Below are 22,519 nucleotides of genomic sequence, written 5' to 3'. Positions count from 1 at the left end.
CTTTAATTGCTCTTCCATGTTTATAGAAATAAAAAGGGATGATGCCATGCATTTTATAATGAGTCTCCCAACCCAAAATATCTGTTTTTGAAGAAAAATCACTCAATTAATCCACATGTCTGAGGTAGCTCTAGATGACAGGCAATATTTTGAAGCATGCTAAGTGTCTGGTGGTGTTTTGCTTCTGCTTAGCCATTATTCAGCACAGGTGTACATAAAAGCATTTCATGCAACAGGCAGAGCAGCACCAAGCTGCACTGCATCTGGCATTTGCAATTCAGAGAACACACACAAGCGACCCAGGACCGGCAACCAATTAAGTCACATCAGAAAAAAAGTACTCGGTGTCTATTTATTAAAGGAAAGGGGGGTAAATCTAAGAAAAAGCAAGAAGACAAAATAAATAGAACTGCAGCCATCCTTTACAGCTACTGGTGCACTATATTAAAGTGACACTCACTATACAAAGAAATGTGTTTGATACAGTCCAGTGGGTTGCACATGAATTGCATAACCTTGAAAATCATTGTACAAAGCATCGCAGCAGGAACACAGTTCAGAATTTTTTCTCCAGAAGATGCTTCAAATGTGATCGCTTTTATTGCATGGGAGGTCAAAGCACCTGGCATGGAGTAAGCAAAAGGGGCTGGGAGCAGGGATCTGCTGCATCAGCACTTGGTCACGTCCCAGCCCTGACATCAGCTCTCGCAGCAGCTCTGACCTGGACAAGTGATGCCCCACGGGAAAATCCCACTGCCTAGCAAAGCCTTGAAATTAATATTCTGATCAATGCCCAGACACCTGTTGGCAGGGCTGCAGGGAGCCTGTTCCGTGCAGCCTAGGCTGGAGCCATGGGATCAGCCAGCCAGCAGGAATTCCATGGCAAGGTTCTGTCTGAATCCACAAGGAAGGAGCCTCTCTCTCAGCCAGCAGCTCAGCATGGCACAGCAGCTTCGGTGGGACAGTTCCCAGCCATCACCTGCCCCTAGCTCATTCCTTCCCATTATACAGGGAAGCAGGTGGTTGGATGGAAGTCTCCACAACCCTGCAGCAGCATTTCCCCCAGTTATTGTGAGAGAACCTGCCTCTGCTGTGATCCGTGCAGTTTCCAGGGACCTATGTACATGTTTCCAATAGTCTGCTCAGTTACAGCACAGGAAATGCAGGCTTTTGCCACACAGGGAAGAAACCACAGCAACGATGACCAGGAAACATTCATAATTTTTAATTCACACCAGTAATAAAATTGCATTACATTTTTCATAAAATAAATGTTCCAGTTTATATACAGAAAACAGACTGTACAGAGCCCTCCCCAGACCCCAAAAACTCACAAACATACAGGCAATGCAGTGCTCAGCTAAGCAGGCACAACTGTACATCTAAAATTGTAACTGCTTTGTGTTGGGGGGGAAAAGTACTACAATGTATATAGTCCTCTCTGGACCAAGAATTAAAAAAATATTGCAGGCAAGCTGACAGACGCCCTCGCTGCTCGTGCGGCCAAGCGCCCATCCCACAGTGCTCCAGTGAAGCAGGGGCTGTTATTGAACCTGGGACTCGAAGCTCCCGTTCAGCTGCCCTTCCTCATAGTCCATCTGACACAAGATCATGTTGTTCTTCAGGAAAAATTTGTCTCCCACGCAGAATCTGGAAGATTAAAAAAAACAAACAAAAAAAAAAAATAAACCAAAAAAAAAAAAGGAGTAGTGGGTGTGAGTATGAACAGACATCAGAAGGGGGGGAATTTGAGGCAGTTTGGGTCTGAAAGTGACTCTGGTGAGCAGGGTTTGATTTCCAGCTCTGCCAGTGCTTCTCCCCTTTGCCATTGAGGGTTTTGCTGTCCCTTTCCCCGCCAAAGCCATAAGGAGCAGCTTGGGGAGCAGGTCCCACTCTTTGCAGTCCCGTGCCAGCTGCAGGAGGAGGTTGGGAGCAGTTAAGGGATTTGTCCCTGCAGACAAGAGATGTTGGCTCTCCAGCCAGGAAATCAAGCAGGCAATATTACACGGAGCCTATTTGAAGTTTTTGCTGGTATCCACATTTCCACAGTTCCCTCGGGTGAAGCAGTATTTACACTAATTTCCAGGCAAGGACTGGCTATTAAGTCCTCCCTCACCCCCTTGTGTACAGTGCTGAACAATAAATAGAAATTTCTCGGTGGCTGGACTCCTAACCTTTATCTTCATTGAGCGAAGGGCACTGCTCTCTATATACCATGTAAATTGTTCTGTTTGTCTTGAAGTTGACAGAGAAGCTTGTGATATTTAACAATTTTATTTGACCATTAAGGTCAAAAAAGTTCCACATATAAGATCAGAGATGTGTGAATTGACAGCCAATAGCTTTTTCTACCATGCCTGCTTGCTCAGGAATCACAAGCTGATCTTTACTTCTTAAGATAACAAATAATGTTCTCTGCACCCAATTTGGGGGCTGCTTTTTGTTCAGCACACTGGCAGGGCAATGACAGACCAGAGCACAGGCTGCCCCAAGAGCTGAGTGTGGAATCAGCCTCAGGTCCCTACAGCAGAGAGACACCCTGGGTCAGGCACCATGCCTCAAGGCAGCTCTGTACTGAGAGGAAGGGGTAGCTACCAGCCTCTGGCAAGGCCAGATATCTACAGGGCTTTGAAGGAAGATCATTGGAGGTGACCCCATCCTCAGGAGACTTAGCAGACCTCAAATGCCCATTTCCCTGCTCCCAGGCAGTGCCACCCCTTGTCTAAAGTGCTTTCATCATCTGTAACTCAGGCAGCTTCAGGCAGAGCATCTCCATAAAACTAAGTATTTTCTGCAGGACTGATAATTTCAGAGCTCCTTTATAGGTCCAACACAGGCAGAAGTTTTCTCTAACTGGACGCTTGCAAATAAGCTGATTAATTTGCCAAGTTGGTACAGAGAGAACTGGACACTGGTTCACATTTTATAGCTCACCGAAGACCTTCCATCCTCTTCCCTCTGTGGCACATGGTCTAGTAGTTTTTATATTAAACCTTTTCTGTATATCAAAAAGATAAAAAACATTTCTAATTTCAATTAACAGCTTTTATGGTAAAAACTGTACTACACACACTCTCCTTAACACCACCTTCCCCAGGAGCAGGTTTGCTCACAAAAAATAACAGACACAGTGGCTTGCTTTTCACTGCTTATCCCCACCTTAAGTGCCATATAAATCTCCAGAAAGAGAAATGCAAAAATTACTCTTGCCACCAGCATCATCATCAGTTAAACCTGGTTTTGAGTGTAGAGGAACCAAAGGAGGAGCTGTAGAATTTGGGAGCTGGAAGGTGTGGGGGTGTGTACAAGTATATGGGAACCAAAATGCTCTACAGGGGTACCCTAATGTGACACGAAATTTTGGGACAAGGGCTTGATTCACTGGAAAGGCAACTGTTTCTACCTGCCAGTCCTGCAAACTCACCAGTAAACTAGGATCTCTTCAGCTGATGCACCCCAGCTGGAGAGAGATAATTTAACAGGGTGACTTCAGGCCCAGTTTCACACTGCCGGTCCCCATGCTCACAGCAGGGATGTTGCAGAGCCCATCTGGGAGATCAAATTCCAGCCAGCAGCAGTGAGAAATAGGTGCTGAACCCACTCTGCCATTTGTTAAAGTGATTTCCTTCCAAGCAAACCCACACTTCAGATAATGGCAAGAGAAGCAGCTGGATTTCCTGCAACCCTTGTAACACTGATCTATCAGCCAGTGACCAGCTTTTATTCAGCACTGCAATGACCATGATGACTTCAGAAGAGTTTAAAGCATGGTAGGCTGAGGGGTAATGCAGGACTTGATGCAATACTGATGTTTCAGGGAAAAAAAGTTATGAAAACATTGCACACTTGGTAAAAATTATTAGAGATTTTGCTGTGATAGATTTATCACTCTATACAGAGTCCCACTATAGAAGGGCAAACAAGCTGGTGGAGAACTAAGGAAAGGCCTTCATCATCACATCTTTTCAGAACTGAAGAACAAGACAGGGTTTCAGGTGATATTTCCAATTCAGAACCAGAACTGGCATTTACCTCTGCAATTTTGACTTTAGGGTTACCTAATTTCACTGTTCTCAGTTCAGCATCCAGTGCTGTCTCTTACATTCTGCTCTTTCAAGCCCAAATCTCTAGAGTAAGTCAGAAAAACTGGCAGCCCGCTGTCCTTAGCCAAAAGTAAGAATCTACACATAGGCCATCTTTCAGAACAACTCAGTCCCTCACAAACTGAACAAATCCCTTGTGCATCCCAGCACAACTCTGCCAGAACGGGGGGGATGACCTGCACTCTCCTGCTGGACACTGACAGCCCTGGAGGTTGTCTGAAGGACAGAGTGGGACCACACTGGCAACTGAAGAGGGAAGGGAGGCAGAGAGGTGCTTTGGAGCCTTTGAAACAAAGGGCGAAATTTAAAAGAAATAACCGAGAATGAAAACTAGGCAGCACTAGGATTTTCTGGGAGAGAAGAGAGGTGAAGAAGGGGTTTGGTGAGAGATATTCAGCCTGCAGACTCCAAGGACAACCAGCACTCCTGACTGTGCAGCCAGGGCTGCCTGAAGGGACATTTGTAATGCTCCAGCCCCAGGCTCGGTGTGGAGTTTGGGAGCAGCCCTGTCCCGCCCGGGAATCGTCAGGAGGCTGAAAAGAGCTGATGCGGAGGGCTGAGCCCGGCAGCACCCGCAACACTCCCGAGACAAACTAGGGAGACAAACCCCAGAAGCGCCTGGGGATGGCAGCAGCACGGAAAGGAGCATCTCGGGGGAACAGGGGGGATCCGCCCTGAGTTCCGGAGTCACAAAACCGAACCGGGCAGCTGGAAGATCCGCACGGAGCCCAAGGCCAGGTGCCACTAGATGTCACTGCCGCCCCGGCACTGCCACTGCGCCCGTGCCGGCGACAGCATCCGCGGGAATAACACCGAAAAATACCTGTACCTCCAATAAACACCGCCCCCGCCTCCAGGGAGAGCCAGCAAAGCCATCTCCTCCGGGCTCTGGCACCGAATCCATCTCGGGGCTGAGCCACGGCCGGAGGGTGCGGGAGCAGGACCGGGCAGCATCCCCCAAGTTTAGAGGGGAGCTGGCAGGGGCTGGCATTCACACACATGTACGGCTGCTTCATGACAGATCCCACTGTGACTCTTTTCTAGAGTGAGCAAAGAATGTTTAAGTCGGGATTTTAGCTTGACTTTTACAGGATTGGGTTCTCTGTCTTCCCACAAGTTTTGTCATCTCTCTCACACTTTCCCAGGGGATGAGGCACTGCATCCTAGTTTCATCTTTGGGAAACACAACCACAGATCCAGAACAGGAACACCTGCACAGCCCTTGGACCCTGGGCAGTCACTACAGCCTGACTAAGCAAGCAGCAAGAACTGCAAGCAGTTCCAGGTCTATCTTAGACAAGGAGGGACACGGATGGGTGCATCAGAAGGTGACACAGTATCACATCTGCTCCCGTGGGCCTCCATTCTGTCTGCAATGATCAACAAACACGGTGCTGGGAAGATTTTTCACAGCCCTCCCAAACTCAACTGGCTACAGGTAGTTCAGGTGAAAACACTGTGCATGGCCCTTTATTATACTCGCTGATGCCCATTTTCCACTCTGCAGAAATACATAAGCCCTGCTCAAAATTATACCACCAAGATCCCCTATTAATTACACAACAACTAAAGGGATTTCCTCCTCGTGTTGCAAAGGGCTTAGCCAGAGTATTTTTCTCCTTCCTGTCCCTTCTCTTTATCATTCTTCTCTTCCACCCCCAGTTTTGAGCGTGACAGAAACGTGATTTAAGTGAGATAACGTCAGTTTGCCAGAGGAGCTTCATTCTCCATCATCTGCCTTCTGCAAAAAGGCTAGCTCCTGAAAGGACGCTGGAGCAGTTTGTTTTATTCAGCAGCAGCTGTACAGGCTGGGTCTGTGTCCCCCCCCTTGCCCCTCCAACTCCCACCAGGTCCAAGGGGATTTGCACTAAAAGGGCTACAGGTACTTACACGCATCCCCAGGTCAGCCTGGCAGCCCAGCCCCAGCCCTGCCTGCAGGCTGCGAGGCCCAGGCAGGCAGAGCACATCAAACATTTCCCCTGTTTCGTGGGCAAAGGTATAAATTAGTTTGTGTGTACAATAACTGTGTCCTCACCGCTGGTTGCAGAGCTGACAGGCAAAGCAGTCCAAATGGTAAACATTATCTCTGGCCCTCATCACCATCTCAAAGGCAGGGATCAGCTTACTGCAGGCAGCACAATTCCCGGTGGTACCAAAGAGCCTGCCAAAGAAGCACAATCATTAGAAGCCATTTTAATTAAATGGTGGAAGGACTAATTAAGTGTAATTAGCAGTATCAAATACTGTATTGCACCAATAAATAGAAGTTGCAGTCTCCATTTCACTGACCAACCAGCGTGCAGGAACTTGGGATAAAACTGCCTGGTGAGCAGGCTCCGATCGTCGAGATGAAACTTCATTTGGTTTGTGAGCCTAGGGCTAATTTGCTGTCTAATGGAGAAAAGCATTAAACACTTACAGCACTATTTTGGGGCTCACAAAATTTCAGTCAAAAACTATCTGCCTCTCTGCAGCGTTGGGGTAGGTGCTGGCAGCTGCCCGTCCTGCTCCACATGGGCTTGGCCACAGCATGACGGAGGGACAGGCTGGCAGCAGGACACACGTGTCCTGCAAACTTTGTCAATCCTGATGAGCAGCGCCGTGACAGAGCTCAGGAAGAACCTCACTCACCTGATGCTTAAAAAGAAAAAGCACGACTTCTCTTCTCTTGCAATGAGCGCACTGCGTTTCACCAGGCACCTCAGAGAGCAAGCCCTGCTCCCTGGCTGTGCCCCCCTCCTCCAGCCCTCCAGGGAGCCAGCTAAGCCCTTCCACGGCAGCCTGAACAGCATGCTCAGCCGTTCCACTTCAGCTCCCTGCCCCTCCAGGACAGCCCTTCAGCACTGGAAGCTTTGCCATTTTCATCTTGGCTTTCACTATCTGTCTCCCCAGATGTCTGCTGCTGTTGCAGCTCCTGCTGGGGGACTCGACCAAGACTGTGGCATCCTTCCAGGGCCCCCTTGCCCGCGGTGTCCCTGCAGACCCTGCGTGTGCCAGGGGCTCGGTGCCACCGCGGCGTAACAGCCACACGGAGCCACAGGCTGACAGAACCAAGGTTCACCCCAGCCTCTGGTCACACGTGGTTAGTCACTTTGCCTAGAAGAGGATAGAAATGGCATTTTGGGGGTGATGAGCCTCAAGACGTACGATCCCTGCTGGCCGTTAGCTCTCTCCGTGCACGCAACGCGCCGCTGCCCGCGGACAGATCTGGGCTCATGGTTTGTTTCGAGCCATCGGTTCTGGCTGATTCCACAACACGCAGATGAGAAGCATCAGGAAAATCCATAACCAATTTCTAAACCTGCAATTTGCCAGGCTAATCAATACTAATTATTACTGGCCAGTAATTGTGAATTAGAACACCCAGCAGTGTTATAGAAACCTCCACACAACTCTCTCACCCTCCTACAGTGCCGTGCTCCTGAAGTCAGCTCGCTCTCCAGCTGTAAGAAAGCCCACTCTTCTTTTTCTTTAGAAGTGGTATTAGTGGTCTCTCATTAGGCCTGGCTGGAAAATCCCAGGCCTTCCTATGAAGTAACGGCACAATGTTTTCCCTGAGAGCTAAACCATACAAACCAGAACAGAAACACTCATGCAGCACGGAAAATCTGCAAAGGGAGTACCAAAATTTCTTCCCCCATGATTCCACCATCTGAATGCTGAAAGGCGGAGTGAAATCCCAGCTGTATAATTTGCACCAGCAAAAGGCAGTCCCTTTCTCCCTTCAAGCTGACCCCTCTTGCTCCTGGCCCCACAGGCAGGGGAGGCAGCTGGGCACGGGCCTGGGCTGCTAATGCCAGCAGACCAGACTGGAAAAATGCAGTACTGAAAAGCATCCAGGTCTCCACCCTGGAACACCCTATCTCTCATTCAGCACCCACTCACAAATCAAGGCATTACTCCAAACATCCTTCCTCAGCCTAGCTGCCCTTTTCCACTTGGGCACAGCAAAGCCTGACAGCTTTTGCCAGGATTTTCCCATTTCCCATAAAACCAGGCATCCGTTTTTAGAGTACCCAAGTAACAGCCAACTCAAAAAAATGAGTCAAATGCATTAGGCAGGGAAACTGGGAGGTTAATCCTAGATTTGCTCTGTGCCCAGCACTGCTACATGCACAAGTATAAAATATCCATTATTCATTAGCATCACAGTTGTGTGGAGCTCAATCTAGATTAAACAAAATAAAAGGGGCCCCAGACAGCACCATTTGCATTGTTAAGCAGGTGCTTTTCTTCAGCCTTCAAATAGGAGACTTTTCTAAATGGAAATGATGGGGAAATTTGGACAGATGTTCACTTAACTATTTAAACAGTTAGCTTAAGAAACATGAAAAATGTATTTGGCACCGTATTCACCTGTCTCCTTTCAGGGGTTTTGGGGGTAAACCAATTGTTAAACAGCTTTGACTGTTTGCATAAGATCTGAAGCTTATGTTCTGTCCAGCTGAAATCATGTTGCCTTCTAATGTCTACATAATGTGGCTTCCAGCGAGTCAGCGTGCTAATCTTTGTCTCTTCTATCAAGTTTCACAGTCCTCCATACCCTCCCTTTCCCAACAGATGAACATTTCACACTTATTCTAGCACCTCCTAATTTTAATCTGCTTTTCAGGGAGTGATTTAGAGCCCCATGTATTCACCACGCTTCTAAAAATATGCTGTAACTTGTAGCTCAGTGAACACGACTTTTTTGTAATCTGTTGGAATAAAACACAAAATGAACAGAGTCTTTTGCCTTTTTTTTTGTTTGCTTGTAGAAAACCTGCAACCTCTGATAGCTCCTGATCCAGAAGCTACTTCAGCTGAAGCCTCCTGAAGTGGGGAGCTTAACATTATTGGAAGGAGGGAGAGAAGATAAGGAGCAGGAGGAAAAATCTTCTGCCCCAAGCCCCATCTGTGGTTAAATTCAAAATAACCCCACAAACTGATCTGCATTCTGTCCCCCAGACACCTTTGTAATAGATGCAGCACTCTCTCACACATGAAGTTGAAGCACATTAGAAAAATCTATCAGAAGATGTTTAGCCTCCACGTACCAGCTCAGGGCCACTGGCATAAAAGAAGCTGGAAATACAGAAAGTTTTCAGTTTGGGGTTGTTTTGCTTCTTCTAAAAATCCCTATTTATTCACTTTCCTTTGAAGTTAAAAGGCAACAATTTTTAAGTACAGATTTATTCCCCCTTATGTAACAGGAAGACCCAGCCAGCTTGTAAATAAGCATAGACTATGCAGATTTAAAGTTTAGCACAATTAAACTTTTACCCTGTGGTAGTAATTATGTTTAATGGCTCTTAGCCTGAACTTAACCATGTCTATTGTTGTCAGCCAGTCCAAAAGCAGGAGTTTGTCCAAGGACAATTTTCTGTAGTTTATGGACACACTAAAAACCCTGCTATGCCCTGTTCTCATTGGCCATTGATGTCAGTGTGTATAGTAAAAATTAAAGCTAATTGGCATACAGGAGCAGCCCTGAATGCAAATGAATTAATGGGAAAACAAGGCAGCGCTCCTGGGAGCAGTAGGTAACTCTTAAAGGATGGGGCTTACATAGTCTTGTCTGGGCTAAAGAGCAGTCTTGTGCATGGGGATCCAGATCTCAACAGCTCCGTGAGTACACCTCAAATTAATTCAAACCATAGTAATGTCACAGCACCCTGCAGGGTTTTTTTTTGTTTTTTTTTTTTTTTTTTTTTGTTTTGTTTTGTTTTGTTTTTGGTTTTTTTTTTTTTTGGGAGAGGGGGAAGAATGGTAAAGGGTTCTTACTGTAGGGAAAACAGGAAGAAACTTCTCATATGAAAAGGTTAAGTTTAGCACCTTTTAACAGATTTTTTTGTTCAACCAAGATGTTCAGGGGAGGCTAAAGTGAGAACTTGTTTGCGTATTTCTGTCTCCACTAGGAACAACAATCTGGTTTAGTCATTGCCTACAAGGAGAGAGTCCTTATTTCTTCTCACCCCCTCTAGCCTGGTGTCTGACTAGATAGCAGCTTGCAGTCAAAAAAGGAGAAAAATCTTCCCTCCACAGAAAGTGCAAGAATTTTGGAGCTGTTGACTTCATAGGAGACAAAAAAAGAGGAAGCGGGACAGGCACATAAAAATAATGAATGGTACAGAAAGGAAAGGTTGGCAGTATCAATTGGATTTTTTTAAACACAAGAACAAAACAAGTTCAAAATTCGAACAACTGAGTGGAGACTGATAATTCCCCTCTGCCCCCACAAAAAAACGTTCTGTCAACACTGAAAAACAAGAATTATGAACTGAAGGAGGATTAAACACTAACCTACAGATAAATATCTACTTTTGTAGATATTACGTACAACTGCATATTTTTCTATATATTTATATACCCATATTATGTGGATATACAAGTTTTAGAAGAGCTGTGGAACTCCATGCTCATATCCTCCCCAGCCAGAAGGTGAAATAGGTTTTCCCATACACCTTCCCTATCGACCTGCTGCTGTTTATTTCTTAGTTTCATCAGGGCCTACTGTAGAACAAGACTTGCTTTATACACCTGAAATCTATCCTCATGAAAAGAAATGGTTTTGCCCCTACCTTTTGAAACAAACCACCAACTGGTTTTTCAGTGAGGGTGGCTCTTAAACACTGAAATTTGATTTTTTTCCTATCTCTGGTTATTAGAAATAGGCTGAGCTACAAGTGTGATTTGACTGGAGCATTGAATATACCAATAAATGCAGGGAAAGCGTGAACATCACTTAAAAAGATAAAAAGAATAAGCTTAAAAGCAACTTCAGACAACTTTGCTGTAATTAGCCTTTGTGTAATATTAGAGAAAGCCTCAGTGATAGGAAATTCAGCATGGTAAATACATGTTAACCGGCGCACCCTCCTGCCCAGGACACTGTTGTCAGTGCTGCAGTGGGAAGTCATGTCAGCTGAAGGAAAGGAAATGCATTTTGATACTAATGAAGTTGGTCAAGCTGTCCTCTCATGAAGCCTTCAAGTTCAATCCCAAAGAATTTACATCTTGCATGCCAAAGGGTTTGGCATTCAAGGACAGCTTAGCAGGGGGAGTTGAACCAGTATAAAACAGCCCCTGGCCAAGTGACCACACTGGTTCAGAGACTACTGGGCCTGAACTTCAAGGTTGCTCAAGGGAGTCTGTTTTCACTTGAAGGAGACATCTGAATGGTCACTTAATTTCACTCCTTTGGCCTCTCCCTCCATATTTTCAGTGGGTATTTGCAGAGGGGTTGGGACCATGAGCAGGTAGGAGAAGACCAAGCCCTCCTCCCCTGCCCCAGCCCTTCCCATGGTATAACTGGAACTGCTGACCTTAAACCCATCCCTGCTCTGGCACTGCTGAACACAAGTGTATCAACATCCTCTTAGGAGAGTTTAAATACAGCAAAGCTGAAAGTGCTAGGGACATGCTGGTGTACCACAGCCAGGCAGAATTACTGCCCATTAGCTTTCCTCCTCAGTGAGAAGTTGAGGAGATGGAAAAAAAAAAAAAAAAACAAACAAAGGGCAGAAAGCAAACAAACAAACCAAGTACGGGCACAGGCTGTGAGAAAGTCCTGGACCAGCTACTGCAGGGGGAAAAAATAAAAATCTGTATTTTAACATCACAAAGCACAGCATAGTTGCCAAGGCACATTGTATTTTGAGCCTAATTAATCCTCCTTAGTCTGTACAGACACAAAGTGTAGAAGTGAGGGTGTCCTATGCAGCATGCAAGGTGCTCCCTATTGCAAGGCACAAGCAGCACTTCAGCTTAGTGACATTTTTAGGCTCGGAGCAGACACCATTTGTTCAGCCACACTGCATTTATACCTCTCCTACCCACACTAAACATGGCCCTTGAAAATCCAGCAGGGCCTGCTCTCAGTGCATACATGCACACTGTGCTTCTCCAGAGGGAAAAAATATCCCAAATTCTCTCCTTCCTACTTCAAAGGTGCTGCAGCTTCTGCGGGTTAAAGCCACATTCCGAGCATTAGTGGTGTCCTGGGGAGATTAACTGAAATTCTGCCTGTTGGGGCACACACGTCCCAGTTCCCAAAGGCTTGTTCTCACACAGCCAGCCGTGGTTTAGTGGTTTGGCTCAGGGCTGTTGTCACTGACTTGGGGAAGGCCACCAGGAGGAGGGAATTTGTCCGCATCCTCCTGTGCCACCAGAGCAGGGCACCCGTGTTCGTGCTCTCATCCCACAAGAAAATTAAACCCTGCATATTGGCCAGATACAGAACGCTTCACCTAAAGGGCTCCTGAAAGTGATTCACTGACAGAATGAATGCCCGGGGGTGTCTGGAGCAGAGCAAAAACCAAAGGACTCGGCCTCTGAGACATTTGAAGCAGGAGCTGCAAGGGTGGGGTTGAACCTTCTGCGATACAGACAGCGCTGAGGGGTGACAGGGGATGGCAGTCCTGCCAGGAGGTCCCTACCCCTCAGGTGGCATGCAGAGGGCTGCTCTGCACCAACACCAGGTGGAGAGTGATGCCATGCTGAGTTTGCAGCCCTGATCCAAACACATGGGAAAGCGGGTGAAAAGAGCTGCTGTGAAACTCACTAAGAACAGCAACAGGGTTTCCCAGAAAGCCCTTGTCTTTTACTGATTCACCATCATTTTTAAATGCAGGTTTTGAGCTTTCTTTGGAGTCTAATTAAGGCCCCAATCAGTTTACAGGATGAAAAACTTTCCCAACACCAACATATCAAACATGCAGAAGCAACAGTTCTGCTCCTCTCAAAGCAAGCCCGACTCGCCTTTGCTCGTGTGAGGGCACCATGCTGAGTAAAAAGGAAAAATCACGTTCTTCATCAGCACTTCACAGTGAAATTTAAGTTGTCAGCTCCTCACGGGAAATCCTGATGCAACACCCAGCCCGTCCCTGTGAAGCGGAGCTCGGTGAAATGTTTAATTATGTCTCGGAACAAACACACATCGCTGCGTGGGGGCTGCGAGGAGCCATCTGAGCCTGCATGCTAAGCTGCTCTGTCCCAGAAGCAGTTCCTTCAATAGCATTTGCTTATCAAAAATAATTAGAGGTAGGAATGCTGGAACTGTGATTATGAAACAAATGGTAAATCTATTTGCTGAGATGAAATGTATTGAAAGATACATCGAGACACAGCTGGAGACTGAGGTGATACCACAAGGATAACAACTCGAGATCCAATTTCATCTTTCATGATTAAAAAATGAGCAAGAAAGTGTTTTATGAAAAGTGAAGGTTAACAAATGCTCCTTCACAAGCAATGACGACAGTTTATCTTTTGAAACAAATGATCGGGCTCTGGTCTGCTTGCAGCTCCTGGAACACGGTGGAAAAGATTTCTGCTGCAAACCCACTGAGGGTCAGCACACAGGGCTGGCAGCCCACCGTGTTCCCAGTGCCTGGGACAAAGCCAGCTCCAAAGGAACGTGCCACAGCAGGGAAAGAGCTGGCACTGCTCCTGTCCTGACCCAAGTCCATCCCTAGCCCCAGTCCCTTCAGTGGCCGTGGCTCATAGACACCTGCCCTGGGGAGGGGTAGCACAGCAGGGTCCCAGAGCTGCAAATTGGCAACAATATACTCCAGGAGCCCTCTGACTGAATTCCTCTGACTGTTCTCCTGGTAAAGTGCTCCCTTTATGGTGCAACTACAGTGGGAAGTGTGAAAAGCTATTTTTAGGAATGAGTTCTGCTAAAATTTGACTAGTAGACCAAACATTGTGAGCTGTTTACCAAGGAAGAAAAAATGTGGATAGAAACTTTAAAACTACTAACGTGAAGGAATTATTTAATGACGGGAATAGTTAATTCTCCAAGAAGAATAATTCAAACTACCTGGAGGAAACAGACAGTAGAGAAAATCGTGATAGCAACTTTAGCTCCTTCTATTAATAGAACTAATAGTTAAAATTGAGAAAGAAAGAAATATTATGTGTAAAAGCCAACACAAGATATTTAAAGCAAAAAAATTGCTTTATGCTTCTATAAATATGGGACTGAGCAGCAATGCCCTTATTCCTATCCTGGGCACCTGAAAGGGTTCCTTAGCATCAAGGGAACAGACCCCAGGAGTTCAGCAAAACCCCTCAAGAAACCCCAGTATAAAATAAATTCACTTATTTGTAAGAATACAAGCCATGATAGCTGTAAAGCTGCCTAAACAGCTGACGGCTAATTACAGAATTAATGTTATTCCTTCCTAGCTGAACTAGGAAGTTCAATCAGATTTCCCAGGATATGGCAATTCTACTCTTCTTCCTCAACAAAAAAAACCAGTCAAAACTCTAACACCCTAAATTCAGATAAAGGGAAAAAATATTTAATATAAAGGCCACATAACTCTTCACAGTGTAACCAACAGACTGCCCCCTCAGCAGGCCAGGAACTATCCCAACCTTAAAAAGGGTGACAGAGGTGTTACAAGACACCTTTCAGGCACAGAAGTTTGTTCCAGAGACCACATTTAACTGGTACTGTGACAGAAGCTGCATGGCCATGGTCAAGCACATGTCCCAGCTGTTGCACTCCATGGTTCTTGTCATGAACAGCCCTCTCCTCACAAAACTGGGACATGGACCACTTTCCTGGAGTCTGCAATGCCTGGCTTCTCTTCCATCTCCAGCACAGGCTCCTGGTGCGCCCCAGAAAATTCACATCATCTAGGGGCCAGAGGGAAAATCACAGATAAAGCTTTTCTACCTCAAAGCGTCATTCTCAAGATAAACCAAGGAAAGAAAGAAAGAAAGTGCTCTACAACTCCAGTGATAAAAAGGTCCTTCTAAACCTAACAGCATCAATACTGCTGTCCTTTGGCACTTTAACACGTCTGGTTTGATGCCACACGTTATTTTTGTTATGAAACTAGCATAAACCAAAATCAATACGGTGCTTATTAAATGGACAAAACATGGAGTGGCTCATAGGTCTCAAAAAGTAAATGTCAATTGGAAACACTGTCCAGCTCAGTATTTCTAGCAGGGTTCTGCAACATATAGAATAAAGCTGAATATCTATCTTCAGGGTCAAATTAAAAAAAAAAATAAAAAACCAAACCCACAAACATGACACTTTTTCAAGACCAGAAATGACAAAGTCAAGTGATAAATAAGGAAGTGGAGGATGACAGATGGAGAGACCTGGATCACTTGGCAAGCTGGGTGCAAACAAGATAAAGAAAAGATAATGTATAAACAAAACAAAGTACAAACAAATACTTCAGAAAATAGTGCAGCTGTTCTTCCTGGAAAGAAAACTATTCCTGGAAGTAACTCTCCTGAGAGATTTCGGGTGTCCCCGTGATAGTATCTAGCATGACCCAATTGTGATACTGTGATGATAGACTTCCAGAAAGGGAAGATCAAGAACTGAAATCTTCACTGACACAACAGAATTATGTCCACAACACAGAAAGAGTATAGCTGAGCTGAAGAAGAAGAACCAAAATGCTAATTTGGGGGTGGAAATCTCTGCATTGAATTTGAACTTTCTGGAGCTCATTTTTTTTAACTTAGCACAGAGAAGGTTAAGGATGGCTCCAGAGCAAGTGACTAGTGACATTAGTAAATACTCAGATTTAAGGAAGGTACAAAAATTATTCCATTATAGTGAAGATAGTTAACTCTTTCCTCTTCACACCTTCTCCCTTTTTTCCAAAGACTGCTTACCTTGTCTTTTCCACCTCAGATGAGCTCGTCCTTACCCAAGCTCCTCCTTCCTCATGTAAATTTTGGAGACGCACCTCACCTAACCAGATGTGGAGCTGCAAGTGCTGCCTGTGTGGCAGAATTTCAGCTGGGAGATTTTGTGTGTGCCCTGAGGAGTTTCAGCTGTAAAGCCCTCCTGTGGGCAGGTTGTTCCTGTGCACTGCTGGGCTGAAGGGCAAGGTGACAGCTCCCACATGGCAGCTGATGGACTCAGCCCTTCTGTCTGGCTCAGCACTTAATCCCTTGTCCTTAGAAGGAGAAACTTGTTTGTTCAAGTTTACTAGGAAAATATTTACTGACGATTTTCAGAAATATGTTTTACACTGAAACACACGAAGCATCTGAGCACTGACACTAATCTAGGCAGCCCCTGAACACTGCAAGGTTAGAAGGCATTTTACCTCCCTATCTTATAACAGCGTGTTGGGTTTGTTTTGCTTCAGATGTTTTGCTGGTTGAGCTTGCCTGGGAAATGCTATCAGTGCTTGAGGTAAAATAAAAAAAAACATACACATTAGCTGAAGATCAAGTACATTCTTCCAAAGGAAAAACAAAGCAAAACTCAGAGTGTTTTGCAGTGTGACCCTCATAATAATGTTTGCATTAGGCCTGCTGTCTTATTAATATTAATTTATGTTTGCATGAATTATTTTGCACAAAACCTCCATACACACCAGGCAAAAAACCCCACATGTTGTTATATATTGCAGACACACACTGACAGAATGGCTCTAACTCTGAGCTAGTGATGGCCTCTGCTGATTTCCTCAGACAAAAACATTTTTTGAAATTGATTTGTAATTTTTGAGTTTTGCTGCGTTTAGTTAGGGAAGAGACAAGAGCCCCTTGGGAGGAAACTTACTCAAGACTAGAACTCTCTCTAAAAGCTATGGCTGAAAAACAAAAGGTAAAGGTTTGGTCAGGTCTCAGTCAATACGCAGCAGCATAGCATCAGAGATATGCAAGGAGAATTAGGAGTTTTTTCCTAACTTACTCAGCAACCAGAGTTTGTTCTTGTTGGTCCATAATAATAATAACAATAATAATAATAATAATAATAATAATAATAATAAAAAGTCATGACCTCCACATTATATCTTTACCTAAAACCAAGATTTCACCTCCCAGACTACAAAATATGCTAAGTGCAAACTAAAAGCTCTGCTTAGACAGTGAAAGAAACTCCAGTCTCTTCTGGGCAGGGCTGGCCATGCACAAGCACATGTTTTCACATTTTTAGGAAGCCAGACAGCCGGCAGCACGCTGAGAGGCTTTGGGAAGAGCCCGCAGTACGTCCCTCTATTTACCTCAGGTAATCTCTGCGGCAGAGAATGAGATTTGCTTTTGTGTAAAGAGTTGATCCAACCTCTCCAAGACGACAGTCACAGCAGGCACACTTTAGACAGTCTTCATGCCAATACTTATCCAGAGCCTTCAGCAGGTACCGGTCCTTGATCTTTCGGTTGCAGCCGGCGCAGCCCTTCTGCTTGCCTTTGGGTTGTACGGATAGCATGGGCACACCTGCAAGGCAAGCACAGCACTTCCTTCAGAGGACATCCCAACAGCTCGGCGAGGCTGCAGGCAGAGCTGGGAGCAAACCCTGATGCTGCTGCCATTGCAAGGAGCTCACTTTGCACGGAGCTGACAGTCAACGGAACCCTAACTTCACTCGTTGTCGCGGGCTAAGAGAGAGTGCAGCCCTTTTTTCCTAAGGGTAGGACTGACACGACGCACCAAACTCTTTCTAACCAACATCTTGCAGCAGAATAAACTGGCTGAAATGTCAACATTTATTTTTTCCCCTCATTACCCATACCCCTGTGTTGTTAATTACCTGCCACAGGCAATTAAAAAGACCTGGAGGGCCACCACTGTATGCACCCCCTGGTCTGGCATCTTGGCTGAATCCAGTTTGATGGGGAAGGGAGAGGAGTGTGTATAAAAGGATGTGGTATGCCCCTGTTTTTCCTCTCTTGCGAATCCTGTGGGTGACACAGGCCTGACTGGAAGCCAGAGCAGATCAGGGGCTGCTCCAAAATAAATTTGATTCAAAAGTCCTTGAAGACTGCTGAGAATAACCCCACCAGTGTCCCTCTGCCACTAATGAAGCCACATTCCTCAAACAGAAGCTTTCTTCCTCCTGTTACTTCACTGGAGAAGGTAGCAAAAAGCCCTGCTGGGACTGCAAAGCAGGCATGAGATAGCTGGGTATGAGGTGGTGACAGCACACTCAGCTCAGGAGGCTGGGGGAGACTTGCTGTGGTCACCTTCCCCTCAGTGCTGTCTCCAGCTTTTTCCTTTTCTCCAAGCAGCCAGTGCCTGCCATGGTGAGCACTGGGATCCTGTCACCCTGCTCAGTTTAAGAGCCAGGCAGGAAAGGACTTCATGGAATCAATAGGCAAGGTGGAAAAATAAACAAAGATTGTATTGTGGGTGAGGGACAGGACAGGAAATGATGAAAGAAGAAATTAACTCACTGAGATGCCAGAATTCCATTTGCTCTAGAGCCTTGATTCAATTTGTTATGATTTTTATTTTTACTGGTGTCAGTCACTAAAAATGACAATGCTGGGCCTGTAACAAGCACACTGTGAGCTTAAGCAGTGCGGAGATGATGAGAAGGGACACTGGCACAGCAGCAGGTGTCACTGGTTATATACTCTTACACAAACTTAATCCATCCTTTCTGCAGGAAGCCCTGGATGTCCCAGAAAGCAGCAGCTTGGTAACAGAATTATTAACAGTCCCTTAACCAGAGAGGATCAAGCCAGTGCCACTGCAGTAAGTGACATTTGCTGCTTTCCTTAAAAGCCAGGGTGACCTGAGAGTGGCTAATGGTCAGCACATGTAAACCCACCACTCCCACAGTAATAATTGCTCTGTCAGAGCCGCAAGCAGACGACAATAGCACTTAAGACACCTCCACACAAACAGCGAGGTATTGATCCATCTGTAATCAAAATGGTCTCAGCAGCACAGAGACAGGCCAAGTAACATTCAAAAACCCTAAAGGCTTAAAGAACCCTCCTCCCCTCTGCTGCAGCACACCCAAATCCAGCTTGCCAAGTCTCTACAAGCAAACTTTTGACACAGGTGACAAATCTGCAATAATTAAGTGAAAACCTGACTCTGTATTACATTGCCACATACGCAACCTGTAATGCTTCCAAGAGAAATTCTACATACAAAGCCAAAGAGAAATACACACACATTTGGAAAGAGGGGCAAGACAGGGAAGCATCAGGAGTGGATTATGCTGCAGGTGCCAGAGGTCAGACTGCAGAAGTCTCATGTGCCTGGTGAGAGTTTCTTACAAGAATGAGGGAAGTGGTTCTAGACGCACCTTTGGTTGGTTGGTTGGTTTTTTAAAATCCAAAACACATTTCAATAGCAAAAAGAAGCTTCAATTCTCAAGTGATTTCCATGTTCTTCTCGACTCCACTTCAGGAAAACTGCACATTGTGAGAAGTCTGCCTTGTTGTGAGGCAGAGAAGGGCAAACATGTGAATTCACATTTGCAAGCTGTGTAAGATCAGTACCAGTGATGAAAGAAAATAGTTCGCACCTATGAAAACTAGGACCTAGATGTGAGAATTATGTTTTTAGACAGGAGCCCCAGACACCAGCAAGTCATTATTCACCCCCCAAACAGGCTCTCTAAATGTGTAGCCTTAGAGGCAGAGGAAGATTTCTCACAAGGAGGGGGGACTCATCATACAACTCTTTTGTAAGGTTTGTGTAGGTAACACGAGGATCCTGCATCTGGGAAGACAGATTCCACATAACCAGCACACCTTAAACTCCAGAGAGCTGCTGCATTGGTGGGGTTTGAGATAAGCTCTGTGGTTCAGAAATACAAGATCCTCAGCCAGATGAGACTTCCCAAGGCCTCACTTTTGAAAGCTGTGCCCTTTCAGAGGTACAGCTGCCCTCACCCAGAGACAGGGTGCCAATGCAGCAGCACCAAGCACCAGGGCAGTTGTGCAGGGATGAAACCCCTGCTGAACCAGTAAGAGGGACTGGTTTGATCATTCAGAGCAGGTTAGAAGGGTCTCCTGTGGGAAGCAGGCCTGGATGGCTGAGGGCTGACTGCAGGGGCAGTTCCTGCTCCATCTGTGCCCCTGGCAGCCCTCGCTTTCCGCAGCCATGTGAGCTCCTCGCCATTGCAGGAGCACCACTGTCTCATGAGAGGCTTCTGCAAGTGAGGGGAATGTAGCACTTTGATTTGCTTCTAATAACTAGCAAAGGAACAGATACAGATATATTTTTAAGCAGTACATTAAGCAAGGAAAAAAGCTATGTATTTGGTCAGTGTTCAGCAGGGGGCTTTCTAATGAAAAAAGGTACCATTTCAGAGATCATATGATGTTCAAAGCTGCTATTCCCACTCAGATAATAACGAGCAAGGTCAGCCTCTGCTGGTCAGGTTCAGTGTTTTGAAATTACATTTTGGGCTGTGAGGTTTCCCTCTGACATCCCAACCAACCAGTCTGCACGCAGCACACAAGCCACTACAGAAAGTTGCAGCTGCAATTAGCTGGTGAGTTGACACAGCAGGCAAGGCGTGAAACAAAATTTCAAAAACTGCCAAACTTGATCAGCAAGGGTTCCGCCAACACTTGCCATGTCATTTCCAAGGAACAAGAGAGAAGCATCTCAGAAGCTTAACCCTTTTCATGGTCAGAGGCTTGCACAGAAGGACACAACCAACACCAAACCCTGCCTTTCTCCTCCTGCCTCCCCCTTCCAGTAGACCTGAAGCAGCCTGGGCTCTGCAGGCAGAAACCATCTGGAGAACTGCTCTCTTTGGTAATTTCCCCACTGCAAGACTGGGATGCTGCTTCATTTCTCTATGTCCATTTTTCCCCCAGTACTTGCCTAAAAATGCCAAGCTATCCAGTTCAATTTGCTAAGGGGCACGTGGTATCTAACTGGGGCTCTCAAGAGACAAAGGGGTCACCTTTGACAAATTCCACATGTGCTCTGTAGACAAGGATAAGAAAACGAGAAGCAGTGCTGCAGAAGCAGAAAAATTAACAGCTGGATGCTCACATGTTTAAATACGTGATCACAAGGGAACACTGATTATTGCCAAATTCTGAAAGTACCATCAAGTTGCCTCCTCTCCTCTCCTCTCCTCTCCTCTCCTCTCCTCTCCTCTCCTCTCCTCTCCTCTCCTCTCCTCTCCTCTCCTCTCCTCTCCTCTCCTCTCCTCTCCTCTCCTCTCCTCTCCTCTCCTCTCCTCTCCTCTCCTCTCCTCTCCTCTCCTCTCCTCTCCTCTCCTCTCCTCTCCTCTCCTCTCCTCTCCTCTCCTCTGACATCCAGTGCTCTTTTCTTAGAAACAGTAGATGAATCCTTTCTATTTCTGGCTACCTACACTCCCTTCTTTGCCCTTTACAACTTAATAGACTTGCTGCTGGTAAATACAAAACTAAACCTGCTCTGAGTGCTCAGAGCTGCAATACACATTAAAAAATTATATACACCACCTCTGGACATACTGGAATTTATGTCTGTGTCTAAAGAGGCTGTTATTGTAGTGAGTAATCCAAACTTTACCACCATTCACAGCCGGACAAACAAGCTTTAATCAGCCTGTATCTGCTCAGTTGGAGTCTTTCTGTAAAACGATTCAGCCGGCTTTATAACACAAGTGTCCACTAAGTACACCTCTAAATTTTTCTAAGCCATTTTACTGATATTTCTATTCACATGGCAATCAGCTGCGGTTCCTCTAAGGGCACTGCTCATAAAGCCTCCTTTCCAAGAGAGCCTGGGAACTTTTCATAAATGGCAGACCTTTTAAATGACAGTTATCTGCACTGGTCCTACGGCGCACGGCTCCACAGCGCTCTGGTCCGCAGCAGAGCTAGAGGTCCCCTCTGAAAGCAGGCAAGTTCACCACCTAATTTCTCTAATGCAACTCTAAAGGTTAATTGGTCTGAAAGAGTAATGGGGGACTGCTAGCTAATGATATATGCCTCAAGGCTTTGCAGTTTGCCTGTATTTTATACAGTCGAGTCCAGAGCATAAAACACAGGTGATACCACCACCAGGACTTTTCAGACCCCCCTCCACTCCAGCTTTGCCCCCTCAGCCCTCATGTGTGGGGAGAAGGCAGCAGGAGCTGAAGGCAGCTCTGTTCCACCTGCATTTCACACCTTATTAGAGGGGGCTCGGAGAAATGCTGCACTCCTCATTACCACTGCGGAGAACTAAAAACAACCCTAATGAGCAGAGCCAGAGCGTACAGTACTGGCTGGGAGGAGGGATGTCCTCCCACTCTCCCCAAGGAATCCGGCCAAAATCTTCAATTTGCCACTTATGACAGCTAATTAGTTATTCTATTCAAAATCTTTGCTTTAAATAAAAGAACTAATTATACACAAAGGTCAGTCCCCCACCTCCTGTGAAGCACACATAATTGGCTTATTTCCCCAACATTGTGTGTATGTTTTACACAATGCTTTCAGGCAGATGGCTTTAACTCTTTCCCTCGACAAGTTTTTCGGTGTTGGCTTTTTTGCTGTTGTTGTTGGGGCCTTTTGTTTGTTTGTTTGTTTTGGTGGGGTTTTTTTGGTTGCTGTTATTTTGTCTTTTTTTTTTTTAAACCCCAAAACCTGTCCTCAGAGTAGCTACTTTAAAAGTTTGCTCAACAACAAAGCAAATAACTATGCACACACACACACACACACACACAGTACTTCTACTCTCCAGAAGGTTTGTGACAATCACTCCCTATTGTA

The 22,519-nt window shown here is 45.7% G+C and overlaps 1 protein-coding gene across 1 annotated transcript; it reads right to left on the bottom strand.

The window, feature by feature from the left end:
• Nucleotides 1-1,188: 1,188 nt before the first annotated feature.
• On the bottom strand, nt 1,189-17,286 carry LMO1 (LIM domain only 1). Its single transcript, XM_062494544.1, has 3 exons — nt 17,081-17,286; nt 6,139-6,264; nt 1,189-1,650 (listed from the first exon to the last, which is right to left on the bottom strand). The coding sequence occupies exons 1-3, from the start codon at nt 17,284-17,286 to the stop codon at nt 1,545-1,547; spliced, it is 438 nt and encodes a 145-aa protein (XP_062350528.1). The 3' UTR covers nt 1,189-1,544.
• Between the last annotated feature and the right edge of the window lie 5,233 nt (nt 17,287-22,519).

Source organism: Cinclus cinclus, chromosome 6 (genome assembly GCF_963662255.1).
Source record: "Cinclus cinclus chromosome 6, bCinCin1.1, whole genome shotgun sequence".
Taxonomy (NCBI): domain Eukaryota; kingdom Metazoa; phylum Chordata; class Aves; order Passeriformes; family Cinclidae; genus Cinclus; species Cinclus cinclus.
The sequence above is the reverse complement of the archived record's forward strand: the minus strand, read 5'-3'. Positions and strand labels throughout refer to the sequence as shown.

Coding starts and splice junctions, on each gene's coding strand:
- LMO1 (XM_062494544.1), bottom strand. CDS start 17,286: ATGCTATCCGTACAACCCAAAGGCAAGCAGAAGGGCTGCGCCGGCTGC. Junction 6,265..17,080: donor TGCCGCAGAGATTACCTGAG/GTAAATAGAGGG, acceptor CTTCTTTGGCAG/GCTCTTTGGTACCACCGGGA. Junction 1,651..6,138: donor TGTCAGCTCTGCAACCAGCG/GTGAGGACACAG, acceptor TTAATCTTCCAG/ATTCTGCGTGGGAGACAAAT.